This window comes from Lepisma saccharinum, chromosome 16 (genome assembly GCF_977018435.1).
Source record: "Lepisma saccharinum chromosome 16, izLepSacc3.1, whole genome shotgun sequence".
Lineage (NCBI taxonomy): Eukaryota > Metazoa > Arthropoda > Insecta > Zygentoma > Lepismatidae > Lepisma > Lepisma saccharinum.
The window spans coordinates 56,051,432-56,075,996 of record NC_139244.1 but is presented as its reverse complement, the minus strand read 5'-3'; the positions used below and the strand labels follow the sequence as shown (position 1 = coordinate 56,075,996).

Here is a 24,565-nt window from a genome sequence, read left to right as displayed (position 1 = left end):
TCAAGTGTTTCAATATATTTCTTAACATAACTAACTTTTCAAGAAAAGAATACCTTGTGCCCAGATAGCTTAGTTGGTATAGCGTTAGGCTTTTAACCTATCTGCCCAGGGTTCGAGTCCCTGTCTGGGCGATTACAATTTTTAAATTTTGTCATCGGATCTTGTGCAACAGTAAGTCGTAAGTAAGCTTTTAAGTTTCTCAAATATCAGCATCTTTAGCTAACAGTACAGCATAACCAGTATTATTATAATAGAAAAGTTCTGGTGGTAGAACCTACATCTACTGTAATATCTCTGTGATATTAATTTACATGCAGCCCATAACTTTTGGGACTGTTTCTCCTCCGTTACATTTCCTCGCCATTTACCCTTAGCGTCGCGATTAGCCTCAGAAGCAAAAAAGCGAAATCTTATATTTGTTCTTTTTATATCTCTGAAACCACCTATACTATAGAACTACATTTTATGAATTTTGCAGTCTTCCTGTTTGATCTGTTAAATAATCCATTCAATAAAAATAAACTTGCATAGAAAAATCTGTTTTTCAGATACTTTAATCGGGTAATCTGCTTTTGCGTACTTCCTCAGAAATATACACAATCATAGTTCTTTATAAATTTAGCACCTCATATAGAATAAGTCGAAGTCTAGTTAGAGTTGGCCTGTAAGTGCTTCTGGTACATGTAGTTACTTGAAAAAGCAAATATTGGGTGTATAAAAAGTAGCATTCTTGTGAAACAGTGAAAATCAACCTCATTTCCTCGTAATATTAGCTGTAAGTGCTTCTTGCAGGTTAACAAAGCTCTGGCGTGTGGTCCTACGTCACCTACAATCCTTTGTAAAGTTCGTGTTGTCCTATAAACTGTCGATATACATACTAAGTCCCTAGTTACAGCCTAAGCTTTAAGTTTCAATCAGAGGATTTCAGTGTTCAGATAGTGATTGTAGCCTCGTATAATAAACCAAATGGAAATAACCCAAGTGTTGATGCACCCAAAAAACCAGTAATACTTCAAAAATACCTTGAAAAAGGCTATAAGGCTAAATTATTCTTCTAGCATAGAAAAAAGTTTAGCAAGTGGACCTATGGTCCATATAGTCAGTCGTCTTTGAACTTCGTCTTGTCCTGTGATTTGTCAATATATTGATAAATGGTTATATTTTTTTAAAAAAAAAAAGGAACAGTGTTGGTAAGCGTCAAGTTATGGACCCCTCGGTAAAAGGATTTCAGTCTTTATAGACACACAATAATTTTCGTTACACTAAAAATTTGGCCTCGTATAAAGGTAAATAGTCGAAATGATAAACATTTCGTGTACTTTATCCAGTAAGCCTTAGCTAGAAATACAATAACAGCGTTACAGACATAAAAATTAAGCAAGCTTTGATATTCTAGTGGCACATAATAAATATAAAATATCCTTTAAAATACTCTGACAAATAGTTGTGGGTTATCTGAGATCAAAAATTTCAAGCCCTCTCTCCTGCATAAATAAGCTCTAGAATTCACTAAGCCTCAAAATAATATTGGGTTCATAAAATAAAAAGCAGATGGAGAGTGATGCTGATCGCATCATCTCCAAACAGCAAAAACAAAATTATATGGATGGAGCCCTACCTGATATATTTAGGAAACTTTACCTAGTATAAGAGTAACAAAATACTCAGCAAACTCTAAAATAAACAAACTTTCCTTGTTATTTGAGTAATAATAAGCCTAAACTTGTAAAATGAAAGGGTAGAACTTGCCAAAACATACTTTTGCATCCAAAATATAATTGAAAACTCTTTCCTGACTGAATTAAATTGTGTTATTTGAGTAATATTAAGCCTAAACTTGTAAAATGAAAGGGTAAAACTTGACGAAACACACTTCGTGTGTACAAAGTTTAATTCAAAACACATTTAAATTGTGTTATTTGAGTACACGTGGAGAATAATCCTGTAAACTTGGAAATCTCTCTCTCTCTCTCTCTCTCTCTCTCTCTCTCTCTCTCTTTCTGTGTGTGTGTGTGTGTGTGAGTGTGTGTGTTCAAAATGTAATAAAAAACACGTTCAAATCGTGTTATTTGAGTAAATATTTGGCTAAACTTGAGAAATAAACAGATAAAAATTGAAAACTCACACTTTGTGTGTCGAAAATGTAACTAAAAGTCTTTCCTGAATAGTATAAATAGTGTTATTTTGGTCGAAAATTAACATAAAGTTGTACAATAATGAGTTAAAATTTGAAAACAATGTCTTTGTGAGTTCAAAATTTAATAAAAAATGTTGCCTGATTAGTACAAATAGTGTTATTTTGGTAAAAAATTAATATAAAGTTGTAAAATAATAAGTTAAACGTAGAAAAAAATGTCTTTGTGAGTCCAAAATTTAATAAAAAATGTTGCTTGAATAGTACAAATAGTGTTATTTTGGTAACAAATTAACGTAAAGTTGTAAAATAATAAGTTAAAAGTTGAAAAATGTCTTTGTGAGTCCAAAATTTAATAAAAAATGTTGCTGATTAGTACAAATAGTGTTATTTTGGTAAAAAATTAATATAAAGTTGTAAAATAATAAGTTAAACGTTGAAAAAAATGTCTTTGTGAGTCCAAAATTTAATAAAAGTGTTGCCTGAATAGTACAAATAGTGTTATTTTGGTAAAAAATTAACATAAAATTGTAAAATAAGAAGTTAAAAAGTTGTAAAAATATCTTTGCGAGTCCAAAATTTAATAAAAAATGTTGCCTGAATAGTACAAATAGTGTTATTTTTGTAAAAATAAGGATAAGCTGTGAAAATGGACATAAAGTCAAAGTTTGGTAAAAAATAAACTCAAAATTAAGTTAAATAGCACACAGTAACATACATTTACTACCTAAATCAATAATCAAAGGGTCCTAGGTTCGTTACCCCGTGATAAAAGCAAATGGTGAAAACTGTAGGCCCCGTCCCTAATAGCTCTCCCTTCTTCATAGTACAGATAAAAAAACCTGCGCTAAAGCGTCCTGTGCCTTGAAGGCAAACCTGAGCGGAATATTAATTGGCGGCGGAAACCGGTTCTACAAGCGACGCATAGCTTCAGAGATTTGACCCTTGCTGCGCATTCTCAGACATCCTTTGTTGTCTGGTTGAATCCCTCCCCTGCCCTACAGTATTACATAGCTTTCCCCTGTTCTTGCGTACTGGTTAACCTTGAAAAAACCGGTTCTGATTGGTCAATCGGGTTCTTTGTTTGTTCTGACGTTGTGACGTCATTTGACCTTGACCGCACATCTCCCAAATTCCTTTCTCCTCTACCTGCGCGGAATATTAATTCATTCTCTCTGTCTACCTTCACCGCACTTCCCCAAATTCCTTTCTCGTCTACCTTCACCGCCGAGTCGAGATTCTGAGACAGTATTCTGTCTAGCATCTCGTACCATCGTGTTTCATACCATAATAACATACATTAATACATAGTACTAATTAATAATATTACATATTGCGGGTTCGAGTACCGGGACCGTCTTCTTTCGTACCATTACCACCTTTCATAGCGGTTCATAAACCATAGAAAACTTATTTTCAATATTATAAACATTAATATTATCGATTGATACATTACATACTTTGCAGTAATGAATGTAAAACCATATGCATAGCGTTTAGTACCTCTAATTACCTTCTATATACATATTTTTCATAAAATAAATAATTATATATTCATAAAAAGTTATAAACATGCAAATACATAAATGTAAAATATTCTAAGTACGTGCTAATTAGTTCTAAGTACGCGCAAATTAATTAAAACCCGTGCAAATTAGTTATAAGTACATATAAATTATTTGCGAGTATTAAATAGCAACATCCACTGGCTGGGTCAACATCTACTTGTGTTGACTACGATATTTAAAAATTGGAACTGTTTGTAATGATTCAGAATTGCAAAAATTATAATTTTAAGTTAATTTAATGTAATCAATGTAAACTTTATTAGTAAAATATTTACTAACTTCTAAAGTATTTTCTTGGACGACACTTGCAAAAGTTAATAATAAATTACAATAACTGTGCATTTGAGTATTGTAACTGTTGTGCTGGATATGCAATCGGCTTGTTGATCGAATAGCATTAATAAATAAATAATAATAAATCTCCAATAAAATTTGTTTATTTAATTAGTTTATTAATTATTTATTGTAGAATAACATTTATAACAGTTGTAATTATTATTATTATTATTATTATTATTATTATTATTATTTCTACCTTTATTACTGATCTTTACCCCCTATAAAAATTTCTGACGACGCTCTCTCTCTAAGCCATATGATAAAATTAAAGGGGCTGTGTTTGAATACACAATGTTGAAAATTATACATTTTACTGTTGTGAAATTGAAGTATTTCAATGTTTATAATTTATGTAAGCTTTATTTCAACCTTCAGAAGTCTTAACACGAGACTGTTGGTAGAAGATCAACATTGTCTTAGAAAATACTACTATTTTTCCGTAAATCTTCATGCAGAGGATCCGGGAAATTGCCTATCTTTTCTAGGTACATTTGTTTCTTTATATCACTCAAAAATTTCAAGTGATCCATTTTGTATCCGATCTTTTGTAATAAAATAAGCTCGGTGACGATCTGATCTTGTGTACATTGGAAAATTGCCCAAACCGGAAGTTCTTTCTCCGCCATCTATAATCGAATTGTCTGATCGATTGTTTTTTGTTTACTCAGGAATAACCCCCATATTCCGACGACTTCGACGGTACCCGAAAGCGGAAAAGAACGAAACGGAGCGCTTACTAATGTACATTTCCACTCATTTTTTTAAAAGCAATTTTAAAAACTACACCCTGGGAAAACGACCCCTGCAATTTTTCGCGTTTCTCTGCGTTCAGTTTTAGGGGAAAACCAGACTTCCAAAGTTGCGAGGCTAGTTTGCCCTGAAAAACACGCCCGGCGAGAGAGCTCGTTTGTCGTCTGCTTCGAACGTCCAGTTTACTGGGAGTAGCCCACGGAGAGGCAACATGTACAGCAGTTTTGCAAATCTGTGTAGAGTTAAAAATAATGGAAGAAGGAACGATAATTGAAGGGAAAGCTATGCTTTATAATGGTAATTCTTCTATTAAATATCCCTGCTGCTCACGTTGATTGATTGATTGATTTAGTTTATTTTACTTCGCGTTTTGTGCCTCTTGGCTAATTTGCGAAGATGGGGATGAGTGATAAAATTGATGAATGGACTTTCACAAACAACCAAGCCCGAGCGGGATTCGAACCCGGGACCCTTGGTGTTGCAGTGGCGAAGCCTCATAAGAGACCCGGAGGCCGGGCCTACCCTAATATATTTGGCTATTAGGGATTCTTTTATTACTTATAATTTAATTAAACGACACCTTAATACAAGAAAACTAAATTCTAGGCCTTACGATAATTTCCACAAATTTCCATCCCTGCCAGAGGTTCTATCGTCGCATGTTGAGCCACTTCTCCGAGGACCTCAGCTGGTCCCATAACATTCTATGTATTTCATGCGGGAAAGCATAAAATCAGGGACGCGTTCGCCCGAAATGGACACAGTTTAGCATAATTGTGCTAAACGTAGTACAATTTGAACTTTGTTGGCACTTAGCACCCTGTGTTTGGATAAGGTAAGATATAGCACCATCCATAAACATGGGCCCCTGGGAAACAGATACATTGAATTCAGAGGAATATATTTTGAAAAAATGATTTTTTTTAAAAAAATTAAAGATCTTATTTGTTTCAAACAAAAGGTAGCATGATCCAGCCACGTCTGGTCCACCGTCTTCTTTTCATCTTTTCTTTATCTTTCCTTACTTAGCTCACGAGGAACATTTTATTGAAGTTGGGGTCACAGATAAAACAAGCCGCCGCCTTTTGTAGTTGTCGAATTTTCTCAAACTTTTTAAAAGCGTTATATTGAACCAATTATATTGGTTAAACCATTGTAATTAATTTAATGGGGGAAATTACCAATATTGTTTAACTAATCAACAATGTATGTTCACATCACAACTGCCCCCAAAATAGATGCATAAAATGAACTTAATACCTAAGTCATCCGAGCACAATTTAGTTGCATTTAGCGAAATTCAAGTGTTTAATCAGTACACTTTTCCTGATTGGGAGGTTGGCAACGCTGAACACACGGTACAAACTTAGGACTTCACATCTGTTTCTTGTCCAGCACGGGGTGTCCAACGAGGGGAAAAAAAGGTGAGGGTAGAAAGGCAAAGACAACTTGTTCTGAGGGCTGAAAAAATGTTTTTATCACAGTGTTCTGTGTTGTCGTTAGTTTCTCGATTTACTACCGTTGCGTTGTTATTTTATTGTTATATTTTATCTTGTTTTTTTATTTTTGTTCATTTATATTTTTATTGTTCTTTGATTGATTTGTTCTTTTTTACTTCGCTTTATGTGCCACATTTGGCTAATTTGCGAAGATGGGGAAGAGTGTTGATATGATGAAATTGACGAATGGACACTCAGAAACATCCATACCCAGGCCGAGATTCGAACGCAGGACCCCTGGCGCCGTAGCGCGATGTGCTAACCACTCCGCCACGGGGGGCGGCTTTCATTGTTGTGAGCGTGAAGTGAGCAAGGGGAATAATGATTTGTATTACTCTGGAATGCTACAAAAACAAGCATAAAAGCCTATTACCGGGCATCGGAACATTGAGGACTGCCACTCGAATGACATCTAAAGCATCAATTTATAATAAAATAAAGAAATACGATTTACGAGTTAGTACACATCAAGAGTTACTATTCAGGTACGTTGATAGATGCAAGAATATGTTGTTACATTTTCAAAAATAACTTTAAAGGTTATATTTTTTATATTTTAAAAAAAGTCGCACCCATAACAACACGAACTCACACGCCTGTGCCTACCCTTCCAGCGACACCACGCTTCGCCACTGCTCACGTGAAAGATAAACAAAAGAGTTCTGCTGCGTGCGTGTTTTCATCAAGTCACGAGAAAACTATTGCTTGTAAAATTGTTTACTGACCAAATTTTCAAAAATATATTATAAACTTATATTTATCGAAATTTACCATAAACCATGTAGTGCAAAATAAGAATTTGTGTAATTATTAGAAGGAAATAATGTAAATAACATTATATCACATACTGAAATATATTTTGAATTTTGTACTGTGAAAAAAGCTGCCTCATCTCTTTCCCCGAACGCATTAATTAATTGGTTCACAACCTCATCACTCGGGATCCTATCGTCTCGGTTTCGGAGGGCAATTCTTGTTCTTGTCTCGAATCTCGAAAAATATAGAATTGACAACTTATGCAAAGGCTTATCGTACAAACTTTCACAGTGCATAGAGATCATAAAGACAAAACAACTTGTCTTAATTATTTTTTCGTTTGTTTGTTTGACTCCTCGTTTCAATACTACGAGCCTTCTAAAACTGGATATTATCCTGCTTATACGTGTATATGCAAACCAAACAGCCGATTCAGAATTACCACGAATGAACTGGCGTTGTAATTATTATACACAAAATTCATGATTTAACTGAGGAACTCACATGTTCCAGGTTTGACTCTCGAGCTGGGCATGACTGTTCCTTTGTCTATGTCCTTTCATTGAAGTGGAAGTTGTTTGGTGGAGTGGAGGAAAGGGGGGGGGGGGGTTGCGTGCAAAAAGAACGGACAACAAAGAGCCTCATCTCTAAGGACACTGAACACAGCTATCCCCAGAACACAAAAATAAGACCGACTTGTTATTTCTTCTCCATTTCTCATCGGCTTTCGTTAGTAACCGCGAAGTATATAAATATAGCCTATTAATAAAACACGTATTAGCATTTATATGTGGATTTTATACAGGAAACTATTATCTTCTCTTAATGTCTCTTATTTTTTGTCCCTCCCTCCTTAGGCAAATCATTGTTCATAAAATCGGTAGTAGCTACATTAAACAATTTGCAATTACATTTTGAATGAAGGACTGTCGATATAATATGTATATAATTTAATTTCATTATTTAATAATTGACACATATTTAATAACATTAAATATGTGTGTGTGTGTGTGTGTATACCTAGGTATATAGTGTGTGTGTGTGTTTGTGTGGCTGTCTCCTGCTTCCCCCACCACCAATCTGCAGTGATTTCGCACCCTGTCTAAACGTATTGTTATTTTGAAAATTGCGAAGAAAATATGACGAAAATAATTGTAATTCCAGAAAAGACATTTTTGTAAAAATAATTTCTTGCCAGTCAGAACCTATGTATTGGCAATGAACAAGGCTGTTCACGTGTTCAGCTATTGACCGTTACCTCACCAGTATTGCTTAGTCAGCCTAATGAAAACCCTCTACCGAGTGGCTAAATTATAGTAAATACTGCTATACTGTTAGGGTATAATTCATATCCAAGAAATGGAGCACACATTATTTTTGCACTGGAAGTTATAACAAGATACTTGTTTTTTTACGCAGTAAGAAATGGCCACAGGAAATGACTGTCGCTTGCACGGCCCATGCTCAGTGTTGCCAATCTCCGAATGCAGGATTTCCCTTTTACCAGTGTAAAATTTCCCTTTTTCGACCTAAATTTCCCTCGATTTTCAAAAGGCATCTGAAGCTGTATCTTTTTATTACTATAATTGTTAATCAGGACCGTATATAAGGGGGTTTAGTGGGTTCAAACCCCCCATTGAATAAAATACTAGAAACTGATCATAGTTTCATAATATAATTATCCTAAAATAAACATTTGAATTTTAAAATAAAACACTAATGTATTGAAAAAATCCCCAAACCAAAAAAAATTCTTCTGCGGAGCAATGATTGTCGGACTTTGAAACCAACCCATTGTCAAAGCTTGCTAGGGGCCTGCTGTTAATATTTTTCTTTTGACGCCTGTTTTGACTGAGGAACAAACTCTATTATTATTATTATTATTATTATTATTAAATATTTATGAAAATCATAAAAAATCATAAGGCTATGCACCTACACTTACACTCGTTATCTTTAACTGGTTATAGCCAGCCTTTGAACTGCAGGTCTTCCTGCCACTCAATACGAAATTTTTTCACATGTTTCCCAGATATCTTTTCATCCGCAAATAAATCCCCACGACGTTTTCTAACCTTTTTGGGAGTTGCAGGTAGCTTCCTATCAGTCACCTCTTCCATTCTCCCTGCATCGACACAGGACACACAAAGTCACACACACAGCCACTAAGACACGTTCTGAAATGATGGATGGAACAAAGAAAGAAGTTGAAAATCGCATCGCAAATTCTTTCCAGGTGCAGCGCGGCTCGTGCCTTGAGGTCTTTCTGGGAAATGCGACAAATATAAGACTGACCGGTCAAGGTCATCTATAACAGGGAGAAAGAAAGCTAACTGAAAAGTGTCACTGTTGCTAACTATTCATTTGGAAAAAGTACAGGCTGAAAAAAATATTTCCGAACTTTTTAAAAGAATGAAACGAAAATGTGAGTTTAAATTTCCCTGTTTTTTAGCTATTTTTCATTAAATTTCCCTTTTCCCTTTTCACCCTCAAATTTCCCTGTGCCGAGGGAAATTTCCCTGCTTTTGGCATCACTGCCCATGCTAGTTTACGGGATGAGCAGAAGCCCTGCCTGCACGCATTTCTAAAGGATGACGTCAGGCTTGTCTAGTCTGTGCAGAGGACGTTTTCAAATCTGTTGCGTAGGAGTTGAATTTCAGCAGTGTTTGAAGGCGTGTATCTCGAGAAGCAAAACAAATATCGCCGAGATATTTTTCACATTTCAGTTTGGTGTCATTATCAGAAAAATGAATATATTTAAAACGTCCTTTATGTCATAGTGGAAATGTCCATTCGGACTCGTATATCCAGAACTGTCCGGCCGATAGGAATATACGTACAGTTGAGCATCTGTGTGCGTTTTAATCCGTTTTAACTTTATCAACCAAAAAGATTGTCGTGTGTCATCTTGGCTTTGTAAAGAGCTATTACGATTTAAACTTTCCGACTTATTTTGGATCAATGTCAGTGACGTTTCCACCATGCCCAGCTTCTCTAAAACAGATACAGCATTACATGAAATTAGCATCAGAACATGAAGAAAGGGATCCTGTTATCAGTTATTGGTGTTCGTATTATGATTCATACTCATATTTGTAGCATTACTTATCATTTGCATTTGTAATAGTAGTGGTAAATAATGCATTGTACTGAGCTTACCGAACAGTTTCATAGTCAAGTTAATGAATTTCATAGATTATAGTTTTATTCAATTAATCTTCATTCACTGTAAATATATACTTATTCTATTTAATTTCATTATTATTTTGCAATGATGGCATAGCTATTCACCATGTAAGAAACGGGGAGTCCGTGGTCACATTCTACATCCTCGGATTTCGCAAGGATTTTTTTTTTTGGTGAAGATTTTGTGTTTCACAAAAGATTGGGGTAAGAGTTTAATATATCGCAAACACATTAAAATCGGATATTTTGTGTTTCACATGGTTCGTACTAACCAATTGTGTATTGCGGAACATAGTTCAAGGTGCCATTATGCTTTTTACACGAAAAGAAACACAATTTTTCACATACAGAGTGATTTCTTTGATTCCTTTCCTCGCTTTCGTAACACACAATCTGGCGGCCACACCTTGACTCATGTTGTGGGTATGCAGTGTTTCCAACCTTCTTCACCGAAAAATACCTACTATCGTGTTCGTCATCGGTGGAAATTGTACATTATGGATGGGTAGCTGACGGATAGCCCCACAAACCATTTCCGATAAGGTTAGGTTACACAAGCATAGTGAAAGAAAAGGGGGTTGGAAACACTGACGGGGTGTTACATCATGAAACGTAAGCTGCATCCAGTTTAGGTACAGGAGGCAAATGAAAACAATGGCAATTGTGCATCGGTGAGATATTTCTCTTGAAAAATACATGATTTCCCGGTCAAGTATATTCCACAATGAAAGAAAATAACTTGACAAACGTTGTAAACCTTAGACAAACTGATTTCTGTGAGTAAAAATGAAGAAATGTGTTGCCGATATATGAAACTGTTACCCTTTATTTTTCTTCTGTGAACGAAAAGTACCTACCTTGTTGATGGGAAGCATGCATGCTTGTGTAAGGTACTTTTTACATCTTTTCTTTCGCTGATCGGAACTCCAAACAGTGGTAATTATTTTCACCAAGGTTCAAATTTACTGTAACAATCATTTCTACAACTCTGCAATATTACATCTTTCTCCTATGAAAAAAACAAGTTTTTTATATGTATGCTTGCTTGCATCTCCTATCGTATCCACATAGTAGTGACATCATCAACATTATGTGTTGGATCTGATAATAGTGTCATTTGGAAAATTGGACATGACACTTTCTTAGTCCTTTGTGTAATGTAGTATTCTGAACATTGGAAGAATAAATTATTGACATCTTGGTGTTTTACATGACATTTAGATTTTTGTTTGGGAACAATGTTCAAATGGGCTAAATGTGAATTATTACAGACATGTCCTGTACATGATTGGTTATGAAAGTCTGTGATTCTTGAGACATTGTATGTATAAACCCATTGTCTTTTTTTGTAAGATGTGCCATCCAAGGTATGATTTGGGGGTCCAATAAAGAGAAAAAATAGTGAAAGCTAGAAAAAGTTTTATTGCCTTCATGGACATATTAATTTGACGCATGGACGATGCTAGATTGTGTACAACATTTAGAGTGCCAGCCTCTGTGGCAGAGTGGTTAACACATCGCGCTACGATGCCAGGAGTACCGGGTTCGAATCCCGGTCTGGGCATGTGTTCGTGAGCGTCCAATCACCAATTTTATCATGTCATCACCAGGGCTCGAAAAATCGAGGTCGCTATGGCGACTACAAATTTCAGCCTGGCAACTGTGATCTTTTGCTGTAATACTGCAGTTTATTAAGTTTGCATGTACGAAATTTAGAAGATTCTAAGTTTAAATTGCAGTACAGCGTAAATTATCATACGTTTTTTTTTAATCAACGTTGTGAACATTCCATAGAATCAGTAACAATTTCTTACTCTTTGTCCCCCAACCCCCCCATTTCCCGCTTTCTCACATGATTTAGCGATGTTTTGAATATGGTGATGCTCAGCTTCTTATAGATTGATTTGTTTTATTTGACTCGCTTTTTTTGTGTGCCATTTTGGCTAATTTGAGAAGATGGGGAGGGATGATATGATGAAATTGATAAATCAACATTCACAAACATCCATGCCCAGGCCAGGATTCAAACCCGAGACCCACTCTGCCACAGAGGCCAGCTTAGCTTCTTATAGTATGCACAATTGCTAGTAGTTGGTTTCTTGGTGCGTGATTTTCACAGCTGGCACCTAGCTCTGAAGAAGATTTTTCGAGCACTGGCCATCCCTCATCCTGGTCTTCGCAATTAGCCAAAAGTGGCAGAAAAGTGAAGTAAAATAAATGAAATCAATTAAATCAAATCAAACATTTAGAGCTTCTTAGCTCGAGGGAATAACACTCGAATTGGGCAAAACGAGCAGTATACGCTCAAAGCTCAGCAGTATTGTAATATGACTGGTAGTGGGCCCTCAAAATATGCATCATGAAGTGAAAGACACAGTGATATTGAAACTTAAGTGAACATAGTCATTATTTAGTCTATCTTACTAATACAATGATACATGAATATGAAAAAGATGATTGTGGACCGAAACTGGCAGGATGGATATTTTACATATGATTATTTTCACATTAATATGATATTCCATTGTAAATGCTTGAGCGTGGGACGTTCGAGTGAGCAAATGTGTCCCATGCTGTACTCTATTACTAATTAAGCTGCCCCACCATGCTTGTGCTGCATCTTTCCTTTCTGTGCCTAACTTCTGTTCTTTATTCTACTTTCCAGGCAGGTTCTATGCCTCAGACTTAGGAATAAAGCTTGACCGCCAGTCCACAGAGGCAAAACTACTGTTGTGTAAAATCCTGGACTGGCTGGAAACACAAAAGAAAACTCTGGGAGACAATGAAGCCGTAACTAACCAAGTGGCAGCACAGGCTCATATTGAAAACTATGCCCTCAAGCTCTTTCTATTTGCAGATGGGGAAGACAGAAAGGCTAGTTTTAACAAGTAAGTAAATATACAGGGTAAGCTGGCACTTTGACGGCATGTTCATTTTTCAATATACTGCATTTAACCTTTAGTGGATGAACTGGAAAAGGTCTTCCCACTTGCTTTAAATCCGTTGAGGTGGATTGCAGCGTGTGGCAGGAATTATCGTGCCATTTATTGAAACTACTCATGATATTTCAATTGTCTCTCTTTTGTTCATTAGGATACACATGCAGGTATGACTTACTCGTATTACAAAATGATATATTGTTACTACTATTAACAAGAAGAGTTTTAAAAAGTATTGTGTTTCTCTCTGAATATTATTGGATAGATATAAAATAGGTTATAACTCCTCAAACATTGCTTTTTTGTTATACATTTCACTTTTTCATGTTATAATGAGAACAATTTAACAACATGCAACAATTAGAAGTTCATGGGCAAATCCCAATTTTCAGAATTTCCCAAAAATTACACTATTAGAAAATGTTGCATAATTTCAATTTTTTTTTATTTCATTGGGAGAAGGCATTACATATCCTCAAAGAGTGGTCTCTTATCATGCTTCCCTCCAAATTTGGTCCATCCAGCATCCGTAGGGCTGATGCTAGAAGCGAAATTTCAGAAATTGTTTCTGTAAGCTGGCAGCACTGCCACTCTTATATATTATCAGGGTGGCGACAGACCTGGAAAACCGGAAAAAGTCAGGGAATTTGAGGTGTCAAAAAAAGTCAGGGAATTTCGTCTTCATTGACTTCGAACACTCTTTTGACGAAAATTGTTATAACTCTGGCACTATGGGAGCAATCTACTTCGGATAACTTTTGTTTTGCAGCTAAAACATCAGCGCATGTAACGGTGTACAATTTAGAACACCGGACTGAGGAAGGGGGCTTGGGGGCACGTCCCCCGAATTTCAATGGAAAAAACAAAAATCTGGAGTTTGCCCCCTCTTCTCCCGCTATTTTGGTGAGAAGGCGCGAACTTTAGTATTCTTTTTAAACAATGGACATTTCTCAAGAGAATGAAACATGTTTTATGTTCTTGGGTGCCATACAAGTTGAATAATAAGCTAAAATGTGATTTTTTTAACGAAAAATAGGTAATTTGCATTTTTGGAGGAAAATTTTTATAACTCGGGCACTAAGGGAGCAATCTACTTCGGATATGTTTTGTTTTGCAGATAAAACATCATAGCATGCAACCGTGTACAATTCAGAACGCCGAACAGAGGAAGGGAGGTTTGGGGGGTGCGACCCCCGAATTTCAATGGAAAAAACAAAAATCTGGAGTTTGCTACATTCTTTTCAAAGACTGGACATTTCTCAAGAGAATGAAACATGTTTCATGTTCATGGGTGCCATACAAGTTGAATAATAAGCCAAAATGTGACTGTTTTTTTACGAAAAATAGGTAATTTTCATTTTTGGAGGAAAATTGTTGTAACTTGGGAACTATGGGAGCAATCTACTTCGGATAAGTTTTGTTTTGCAGCTAAAACATCCGGTCATGCAACCGTGTACAATTCAGAATGCCGAACCGAGGAAAGGGGGTTTGGGGGGGGAGCGACTACCGAATTTCAATGAAAGAAAATTGGAGTTTACCCCCTCTTCTCCTGCTATTTGGGAAGAAGGCGCGAACTTTAGTATTCTTTTCAAAGAATAAACATTTCTCAAGATAATGAAACATGTTTCATGTTATTTGGTGCCATACAAGTTGAATAATATGCCAAAATGTGATTATTATTTTTTTAACGAAAAATAGGTAATTTGTATGTTTGAGGAAAATTGTTATAACTCTGCTACTATGGGAGCAATCTACTTCGGATAAGTTTTGGTTTGCAGCTAAAACATCAGAGCATGCAACCGTGTACAATTCAGAACCGAGGAAGAGGGGTTTGGGGGCACGACCACCGAATTTCAATGAAAAAAAAATAAAAATCTGGAGTTTACCTCCTCTTCTCCCACTATTTTGGGGAGAAGGCGAAAACCTTAGTATTCTCTTCAAAGAATGGACATTTCCAAAGAGATTGAAACATGTTTCATGTTCCTGGGTGCCATACAAGTTGAATAATGAGCCAAAATGTGAAACTCTGTTTGGAAATGTGGCATGGATATGTTGCCGAGAGAGGGGAGGTTGGTCATCAATATGAATTTCCCAGGCTTGCTCCAAACCTGTGTCAGAGTTTCCACCCAAACAAAAAGCGTATGAAGGTCCAAAAAGCACATTCATTTCGTAATCAGCACCATGATACTATATGGTATCATTGGGCCAGTACGACCTTACTCTGATGATACCATATGGTTGGTATCATCGGGTGAGTAAAGGTTAAGCCTCTAAATATTACGTGGAAAATGCATTGAATTATCATTTTTTCTTGTGCGTATGGGAGTAGTAAGGGGACTTGTCAACCGATGGAGGGGATAAGAGCGGGTGGCGCCGTCCGATAGTTGTCGGACGTCGTAGTAAGGCATTTTGTTGGGCAAACTGAAGGAACATGGAAACAAGTATGTTCATTGATACATACGATTTTTGTCGAATATCGCCACCCGACAAAGTATCTCACTACAACATGCGACAGAAATTGCATGAACTGCAAGATCCAACAAAAATCGCATGCATAAACAAGAAGAGCTTTAGACTGCAAATATGCTGCTGGAATTTTATTACTCTTCTGGCTCACTTCACCTTATTGAATGTAGCAGTGCTTACGAAGGCTTTCTTTCTTCATCCTGATGTATTACTGGTTTCGCACAAGTTAATATACGTTTACAATGACATTGCAATATTCTTAGATATCAAGAAGAATCCAACCAAACGGGATATATATTGAATACTATCATGAAAAAGTGAAACATAAATCTGCATTGGTGAACCTTATAAAAATTGGCAAGTGCATGCTTCCAACCTCAAATTTACTGCAACACTAGTATTGCAATGAAATGAACGCCACTCTCTGTCCTGTCTGTTTAAACTTGTGAGAGATGGTCTTAAATCTCTCACTGAGTGAAGTTAATGTCCAATATTATGAAATAAAATACTAATAATAAATACGTAAATATTATAATATCATATTTGCTCGAATCATTCAATCATAACAGCAAATCACTTCCTTTAAGAATTTTCTCTGCCAGCCCTCCTAATTTATAACTTTCCATCTACTGATTTATATGAGGGGTGGCCAGAAAGTAATTTCCAATTAGTAGATACATTGATTTTTCGCAAACACCAAAACTGTGAAAAATGGTAATTGCCGCGAAATTATGTATAGGAATGTGCAGTGATGTTAGGACACATTTTTCGCCCGTTCGAAATATCAAAATAATGCGAATTTGGCAAAAATGCGAATTGTTGGCATTTTTAGCGATTTTTTTAAAAGAAATGTCCTAAAACAACGAAACATTCCATGAAATCCAACATCCTTGTCTTTTCTAGGCCATGTTTGTGTACATAGAACATGCAAGTTTTCCAACATTTTACTCAAGAGTAAACTATAGAGTTATACGTACATGGAATAATTCAGACATCCCACGATTTTTTCAACTTCTATCAAAACCATTTGCATCACAGAGCAAAGTGGCAGGGTTCTAACAGGAGATCGAGAGCGTATCTACCGTCACACGGGAGCCACATCTTCGTATTTGTCGCACGAGATATGTTTTGAATTACCAAGCTAAGTGCGCACTATCGGCATTTGTCGAGCGAGTAATAATGGAGCTCAAGTCGTTAGGGCATCTGACTATTATGCGAGAGACCCTGGGTCGATCCCCTGCGGGGGAGAACCGGGATGTTTTCCACCTATTCAAATTGCTCCGGCACCCACCCAGCATCATAAAAAGCTGGTACTTTGAGGGATAAAGGTAGCCAGGAGTGTGGTGCTGATCACATCACCTCCACCTTCAGCCGTAATCAAGAAAGTGTGGGGCCCTAACTCCACACCAAAATTCCATTATCTAAAATCCTTACCATAAAATTAATAAAGGGGTATGGAAAATAACTTTCCCAAAATAACTTTCAAGATATCAAACTCTCGCGAAGAGGCGTATGCCATGTGACTTACAATTTAAAACAGTAGTTTAAAAACACCATGAAGGTATAATTTCAGATATTTGCCAGAAAATGCGCTAAAATGAAAATGTGAATTTTGGGGAAAATAACACCGTATAGTAAAAAAGAAAAAAATAAGAAAATATACCAATTTGAAAAAAAATAACAAAATATCAAGGTCCCTACCAATTAGGCATAAATAATACAAGAATATCAGTTGTAATTTATTGCATTAGTAACAGTGAGTCCTACCCTAATTTTCGGCATAATCACAACAGTTGTTCTGGTATGTATCGTAGCATGGCACTAAATTTTGTATGCCCATGGTATATGTGTCTGACAGCAAAGACTGAAACTATCTCTACCGCAATGTAGCTGTCAAATCCTTGCCCTGCCAGAAACCTCTTCAGTTAAACAAAGAGATGAAAGTCGGTACATTCAAGGCCAGGGCTGTACGTACAGGGAGTGGTCTAAGATCTCTCACCTGAAGTGATGCAAAGCGCCCGTGTGTACTCAGCTGTATGGGGTTGTGCACATTCGATTGGCCTTCCGTGAATTGTCTGCACCATCATCTGACCATACTATCATTCATGACGTCCGGTCTGCACAACTCACACGATTGCTGGTGTCTCTGTGCCAAATTCAGAGCGTGCAATGTAGGCTACATCGCAGTCGGTGGGAGACTTTATGAGAGCTGCAATCTTTAACCTAGAACTGTCCTAAAGCGGCTATATTGCAACTGTACCAGATTACAGCTACATGCCACTTCTTCCTGCCTGCATGTGGGTGTGTCGCTCTCCGACCACTAGTTCTGCGTATAGGCACCATTGGAGCTTTTTCAGGATGCCCCTCGTATATGAACTATCAGAGGCTTTTATTATTAGTGTTTCTGTTTTAATGTGTTGGTTACCTAAATCAAGTACCTATACAATGCAATTCTATAAATTCCTTGCGTTAAATTTCTAATACTTACATACGCTTTTCGTCATCATTAATGGTATAACTCCATGTTTTCAGTTTCACAGCACTTTACTTGAATATACTGTACTCAAGCAGAAATCCCATTGATAATGTAAGGAAATATGACACTTTCTTTTGTTCGATTCAGTTGTTTCACTTATGTTCAAGAGTTAAGTTGTTTGCTTTACAGAGAAGAGAGAAGTAGCTTTATGCATTGAAAAATGAGTCCGCACTCAAGTATTTTATTTTAAACTTGCTGCGTATGACAAAATTCCATAATCCTTCCTTAGCTTATGAATTGTAATAATTTTCCAAATTCACTATTTTGCAGTTTGAATTCAAATCATAGAGAATAGAGAAATTAAGTCAATTTAATAGAAGATAATATTGGTACTTAGCAAAACCATACGTGGATCTGTATGAGTTTATTATTTCCATTTGCAAAAACATCGATTTAGTTTAGTTTGTAATTGTCAGGGAAAAATGTAAATTTTGTCCTGGAAAACCTGGAAAAGTCAGGGAATTTCATTTCTGCGTGTTTGTAGCCACCCTGATTATTATTTTTTCGCCAAGAAGTATCATCATATTTTCAATCCAACTTTGCATGGTTGTAGGAATGTACCACTGATACATACTACATTTTTTTTTCATTCACTTTGGTCTGTTATGGTGGCCACAGTGGCATGCCAAATACTGTGCCATTTTTTCTTTTTCTTTTTTTAATATTGTTTTTCTTCTTCCTCCTCCTCTAACTTTCATTATTCGGAAATAAACTATAAATTTCACCTCAGCTAAAAGCCCGGTCATATCATCTCTCTATGACAATTAGTTCTCAAGCAAGGTTTTTATATATATATATATATAGAGAGAGAGAGAGAGAGAGAGCAAGTTTGAAAAGGGCATGCTTGAGGCTCCATCCACTAAAGGTTAAAGCAGGGATTCCCAAACTTTTTCATTTCATGGCACCCTTAGTGTTTCAAGATTTTCCCGCAGTGCCCAATTCAGAATGTAGGCCTGTTTATCATTTGCAACGCTCTCAGTTAGTGTAGTTACGTTGCTTGCCTTAAGTTAAAAAATTAACATATTTCTAATTTGGAAACATTTTATGTGTAACTAACTAACTAACTCTCTAGCCTTCTTAAACCCGAAGGTTCATGGCTGCAGCAACACAGGCCTTCCATCTGTCCCTATCTTGAGCAAGATTTCCTTTAGGTTCATCTCAATGTTATCCCTCCAACTTTGTCTTGGCCTTCCTACAGATCTCTTACAATCAGGTTTCCCAAGAAGAATCCTGTAAACTCCTCTTCCCTCTCCCATTCGTGCCACATGGCCTGCCCACCTAAGTCTTCTTCATTAAATTATTCTAATAATATCTGGACATGAATACAATTATGTAGTTCTAAATTATGTAACCTTCTCCACTCACCTGTCTCCTCATCCCTTTTAGGTCCAAATATTTTCCTAAGGATCTTATTTTCAAATACTCTCAATTTGTGTTCCTCTTTCAATGTAAGGCAAGTTTCACACCCATATAATACTACAGACAAAATTACTGTTTTGTATATTTTAACTTTTAGTTTCTTAGATATTAAATGAGAAGACAAAAGTTTATGAAGAGAGAAGTAACATGCATTTCCTGACTTAAGCCTACTTTTTATTTCCTCTTTAATATAATTTTCATTTCTTAATATTACTCTTAAGTATTTGAATTTGGAAACTGGTTCAAACGAGTTGTTATCAATAATTAGATTTTGATTATTACCTAACACTTGGTTTCGGCCTGTAAGCATATATTTAGTTTTCTTTTTGCTAACTTCCAAACCTATCTCTTTAGCTGCTTTGAAAAATATTTTAGCATTATTGTTAATTGTATTTATATCATCCCCTAATAAGTCTACATCATTGCATATGCTAATAACGTGAGTCACACCATTTAATTTTAGTCCTTCGTTAGTTTCTTTTACCTTCCTAACAGCATATTCTAAGGCAAAATTAAAGAGCAATGGAGATAATGCATCTCCATGTTTTAACCCATCATGAATTGTAAATTTGTCCGACACATTAATACCCACACAATGGTGCATACTTTTATCATACTAACAAGCTTCTTAGGTATTCAAAACTCGACTAATATATTATATAATTTATCTCTTTTGACCAAATCATATGCTTCTTTGAAATCAATGAATAGCTGATGGACATTTTGATTATATTCCCACTTTTTTTCAAGTGTCTGTCTGATGTGAAAAATTTGATCTGTAGTTGATCTGTTACGTTTAAATCCACATTGATAATCACCTATAATTTCATTAGCATATGGGGTTAGTCTTGTTAAAAGAATGTTAGATAATATTTTATATGTTGTTGAGAGTAGATAAATTCCACAGTAATTATTGCAGTTCATTTTATCACCTTTTTTAAACACAGGAACAATATGGATTCTTTCCACTGTTGAGGATTTTATGTGTAAAAAGTACTAAATAAGCACATATTTGGAAAATCATATAATTTCAGTGAAAATATTGGAACATTTTGAGGCACTCCTGTAATCTAGCCCCAGGGTGCCAGGGTGCACACTTTGGGAACCACTGGGTTAATGGTTAGACAGCTACTTACTATATAAGTTTTTCTGTAACTTTTTCATATGGCTTCTTAAATGACCGAAACATTGTTCGTATAAATTACAGGATGGTCCAAGCATTGGGTAATATTATTGTACACATATGTGCAACTTGTTCTATATTGAACCTGGGACCTCCTATTTAGAAGGTGACAACAGAGTTGCTGCTGAAGAACTGAGCATGTACTTTGTATTCATATGAATAAAGCCATTCCTCACATTGTGACTATTCCTAGATATAGCAACAGGCATACACATGTAGGTGGGGTTGTATAAGCACATCTCCAGGTTGTTTTTTCATGTCAAAATGCGAGCAGGTTCTCAGTTTTATTCAATTGACCGAATGAAGTCATAGGGCATAACAGTTGAGCATGTGGTAATGAAGCTGTTATTATTATAAGATGGCTAATGCATAATGTAGGCTTCCATACATATATGGATCATATTAATGTGACTATTATTAAAAATATATATATATAATAAACACTTACATGAGTGAGTATCATTGTTAAAACAATCTTGTAAACGACGTTTCGCAGAGCTACGCTCCACTTCTTCAGGTTTCTTTTTAATCAGCACATAAAATACTTCGCCATGTGAACAAATCCAGGATTAGGTAAAAAGGTTTTGGATTAAAAATGTAAAATTACATAACTGTTAAAAATGCCATAAGGACTTGACAGTACTTCTAAAGGAGCTATGTTCCCATCCTACCTACACGACTGACTAACTGCTGTTACGTACGTGTGTTACATTCCTTGCAATGAGAACTCAATCGTCTCCGATGCAGCGTGACATGGAATTTCACAGACTCGTCATCTTTTTTACCCTATCGTTTAAACATTTTGATCCATTTTTAATCCAAGCTGCCGTCGTCCCTATTTAATTTTATTCCCCCTGTCTATACAATGCAAGAAAAAAAGGGGGATGAAGAATAAAAATATGTGGGGATTCCGTATGTAAAAGGGATGTCGGAAAAGTTCAATAGAATCCAAAGGACTTCAGGTTAAGAGGGGGAATGAGAGCACCCCGAAATATTGAGAAGTATTTTACAGAATACAAAAAGGATGGTAAGGGATGTAACGAGGACAGGGATGAGAAGGGCATATATAGGATAATTTGTTCATGTAATAAAGAATACATAGGACAAACTGGAAGGAACATGGGAATACGCTGGGATGAGCATGACAAGGATATTAAACAACTGGTACCGAAAACGGGGCTATCCGAGCATGTTATAGAAAAGAAACCTAAAATTAGAAAAAGAGAAGTGGTAAAGAGAGTTTTTAAACAACCCGATATAAGCGTTCATGAGGCAGCATGCATTTGTATAGACAGGGGGGGAAAACTAAATAGGGACGACAGTAACTTGGATGAAAAATGGATCAAAATGTTTAAACGTTGGGGTAAAAATGATGACGAGTGTGAAATTCCATGTCACGCCAGAAATGACTCACGCTGCATCGGAAATGATAGAGTTCTCATTGCAAGGAATGTAACACACGTACGTAACAGCAGTTAGTAAGTCGTGTAGGTAGGATGGGAACATAGCTCCTTTAGAAGTATTGTCAAGTCCTTATGGCATTTTTAACAGTTATGTAATTTTACATTTTTTAATCCAAAACCTTTTAACCTAATCCTGGATTTGTCCACATGACGAAGTATTTTATGTGCTGATTAAAAAGAAACCTGAAGAAGCGGAGCGTAGCTCTGCGAAATGTTGTTTACAAGATTGTTTTAACAATGATATTCACTCACGTAAGTGTTTATTATATATTTTTTATTTAATTATAATAAAGTGAGTAAACGCACTATCTAAAAATGTATTAGTGTGACGTCACACTGGAAGATTGAGTCCAAACAAGGAATTCACATGGTTTTAGCCTATTCAAAAACATTGAATTTTCCATCGGAAGGGGTAGCTTTAAGAATTGTAACAAGCAGTTATGAAACAAAATCATACATCAATGTAAAGATGACATTTTGGAGAATACGTATATATGGAACACATGACTTAGAGATGAGAAAATAAAGAATAAGTGGAGTAGGAAATCGAGTAAAGTGAATGCTCCTAGCGGCATTCGGTCTGAAATCGCAGCCAATGGGCGCTGCAGTCACGTGAGGCTGCTAGCTTCCCATCATCCATAGTGGCAACGTGACTGCACGTGAGATTGGCTGTGCTTCGGGCCGGCTTCAGCTGTGCTCGGAACTAGGATATCTTAATTTTCTTAAAATATGCATGATTTTCTTACTCTGGTTATTCTTTACATTTATGTATGTTATGCATCACAATTTTGTTTCATAACTGCTGTCACAATCATTACAGCTACCCTTCCGATGGAAATTGTAATGCTTTTAAATAGGAGAAAAACACATGACTGCTTTGTTTGGACTCAAATTGTGCTCCATCATCTGATGTGGGATCACCACTAATATAGTCCATTCTCAACCTGTATGTCCTTATTTGAGTAAAGTCCTATATTCTAAATGAATATTTACATCATTTTTGTGTACTCTTATTATAATGTTAAAGTATATAACAATGTGTTTGTTGCAGGAATGTAGTAAAGGCTTTTTATACAGCTGGATTGCTGTATGATGTTCTTCAGATATTTGGGGAATTAACAGATGAAGTTGTTCAAAACAGGAAATACGCTAAATGGAAAGCTGCATACATTCACAATTGCCTGAAGAATGGTGAAATGCCAATACCTGGACCTATGTCAGAAGAAGGTGATGAAGGTAACTACATTTCAACCTTTTATGATATTTTTTTTCCATGATGGAGTTATCACCACCTTAGGTTCATTGAGTGTCATGAGTAGGGAACGAATGTATATGTACTAAGAAAGTATTAGATATGTAAAAATATATTTAGTTATTTTAATCAAAATATGGAGTTAAATATGTATGTACTTAAAATTGTACATAAACAAAAAAAAATATTTTTAATAATACGAGATACTTCACGAACTACATAAAATACAGTTTGTTAAAACACTAAAATAACACATATTATTCCTAAGTGTTTTTCATCGTGCTGTTTGTGTATTATTTTAGTGTTTTAACAAATATGTTGCCGGCACGTGACGTAAGACGTTTTCTACTGTCATATAAAATGCAGTTTCGGCATTGTAACTATTACTGTGACTGTCTTGAAGAGAAACCAGAAGCAAATCCCATATGTGTGCTACAAAATCGTTGCTTCTGGCGCTGCTGTTGTGACTGTCTTGAAGAGAAACCAGAAGCGAATCCCATATGTGTGCCTCAAAATCGTTGCTTCTGGTGCTGCTGTTGGGAGCTCAACTAGTAGCAAGGGTGGTCTGCTCGACTTCAACTCTTCCAATGTTGCCAAAATAACATTGGTAACAACCAGGAACCGATTATTGAGCCCTCAATTGTAAATAAACAGGAATTTCAAGTGTTTTACGATAGCAAAAGCAAGCAGTTGGGAAGTGTAAGGTTAAATATTATATATATGTATTGTTCGAATAACAGAAAACTTGTAAAATTAACAAAATTGGAGAGTATAAAAAAGGTTGTAAACTTCCGTTTATTTAATGTCGCTTCGGACTTTTGTCAGTTATTAGCAAGAAATTCACCCAACTTTTTCGGTCACACGGCGACATGTAGTTATTGCTCGAACATGGAGTATATGTTGAAAAAATGTTCGGAAATATGGAAATAATATGTAAAAATCACTAAAATATGTAAAATATGAGCCAAAACCTAATATATGTACAAATATGGAAAATAAAAACTGAGTTTATGGAGTCTGCATCCCATGATGCGCAAAGATAATACAAAATATAACAGGTTTCAGCTTCTTTCAT

General features: G+C 35.9%; 1 protein-coding gene across 1 annotated transcript in view; it reads left to right on the top strand.

The window, feature by feature from the left end:
* The first annotated feature begins 9,921 nt into the window (after positions 1-9,921).
* Vta1 (vesicle trafficking 1) overlaps positions 9,922-24,565 on the top strand; it is a 28,271-nt gene continuing 13,627 nt past the window's right edge. Inside the window, exons 1-3 of the mRNA XM_083137425.1 lie at positions 9,922-10,113; positions 12,898-13,120; positions 23,290-23,474. Of these exons, the coding sequence (XP_082993551.1) occupies positions 10,008-10,113; positions 12,898-13,120; positions 23,290-23,474 (514 nt within the window). The 5' untranslated portion in view covers positions 9,922-10,007. The remainder of the gene's footprint in view (positions 10,114-12,897; positions 13,121-23,289; positions 23,475-24,565) is intronic.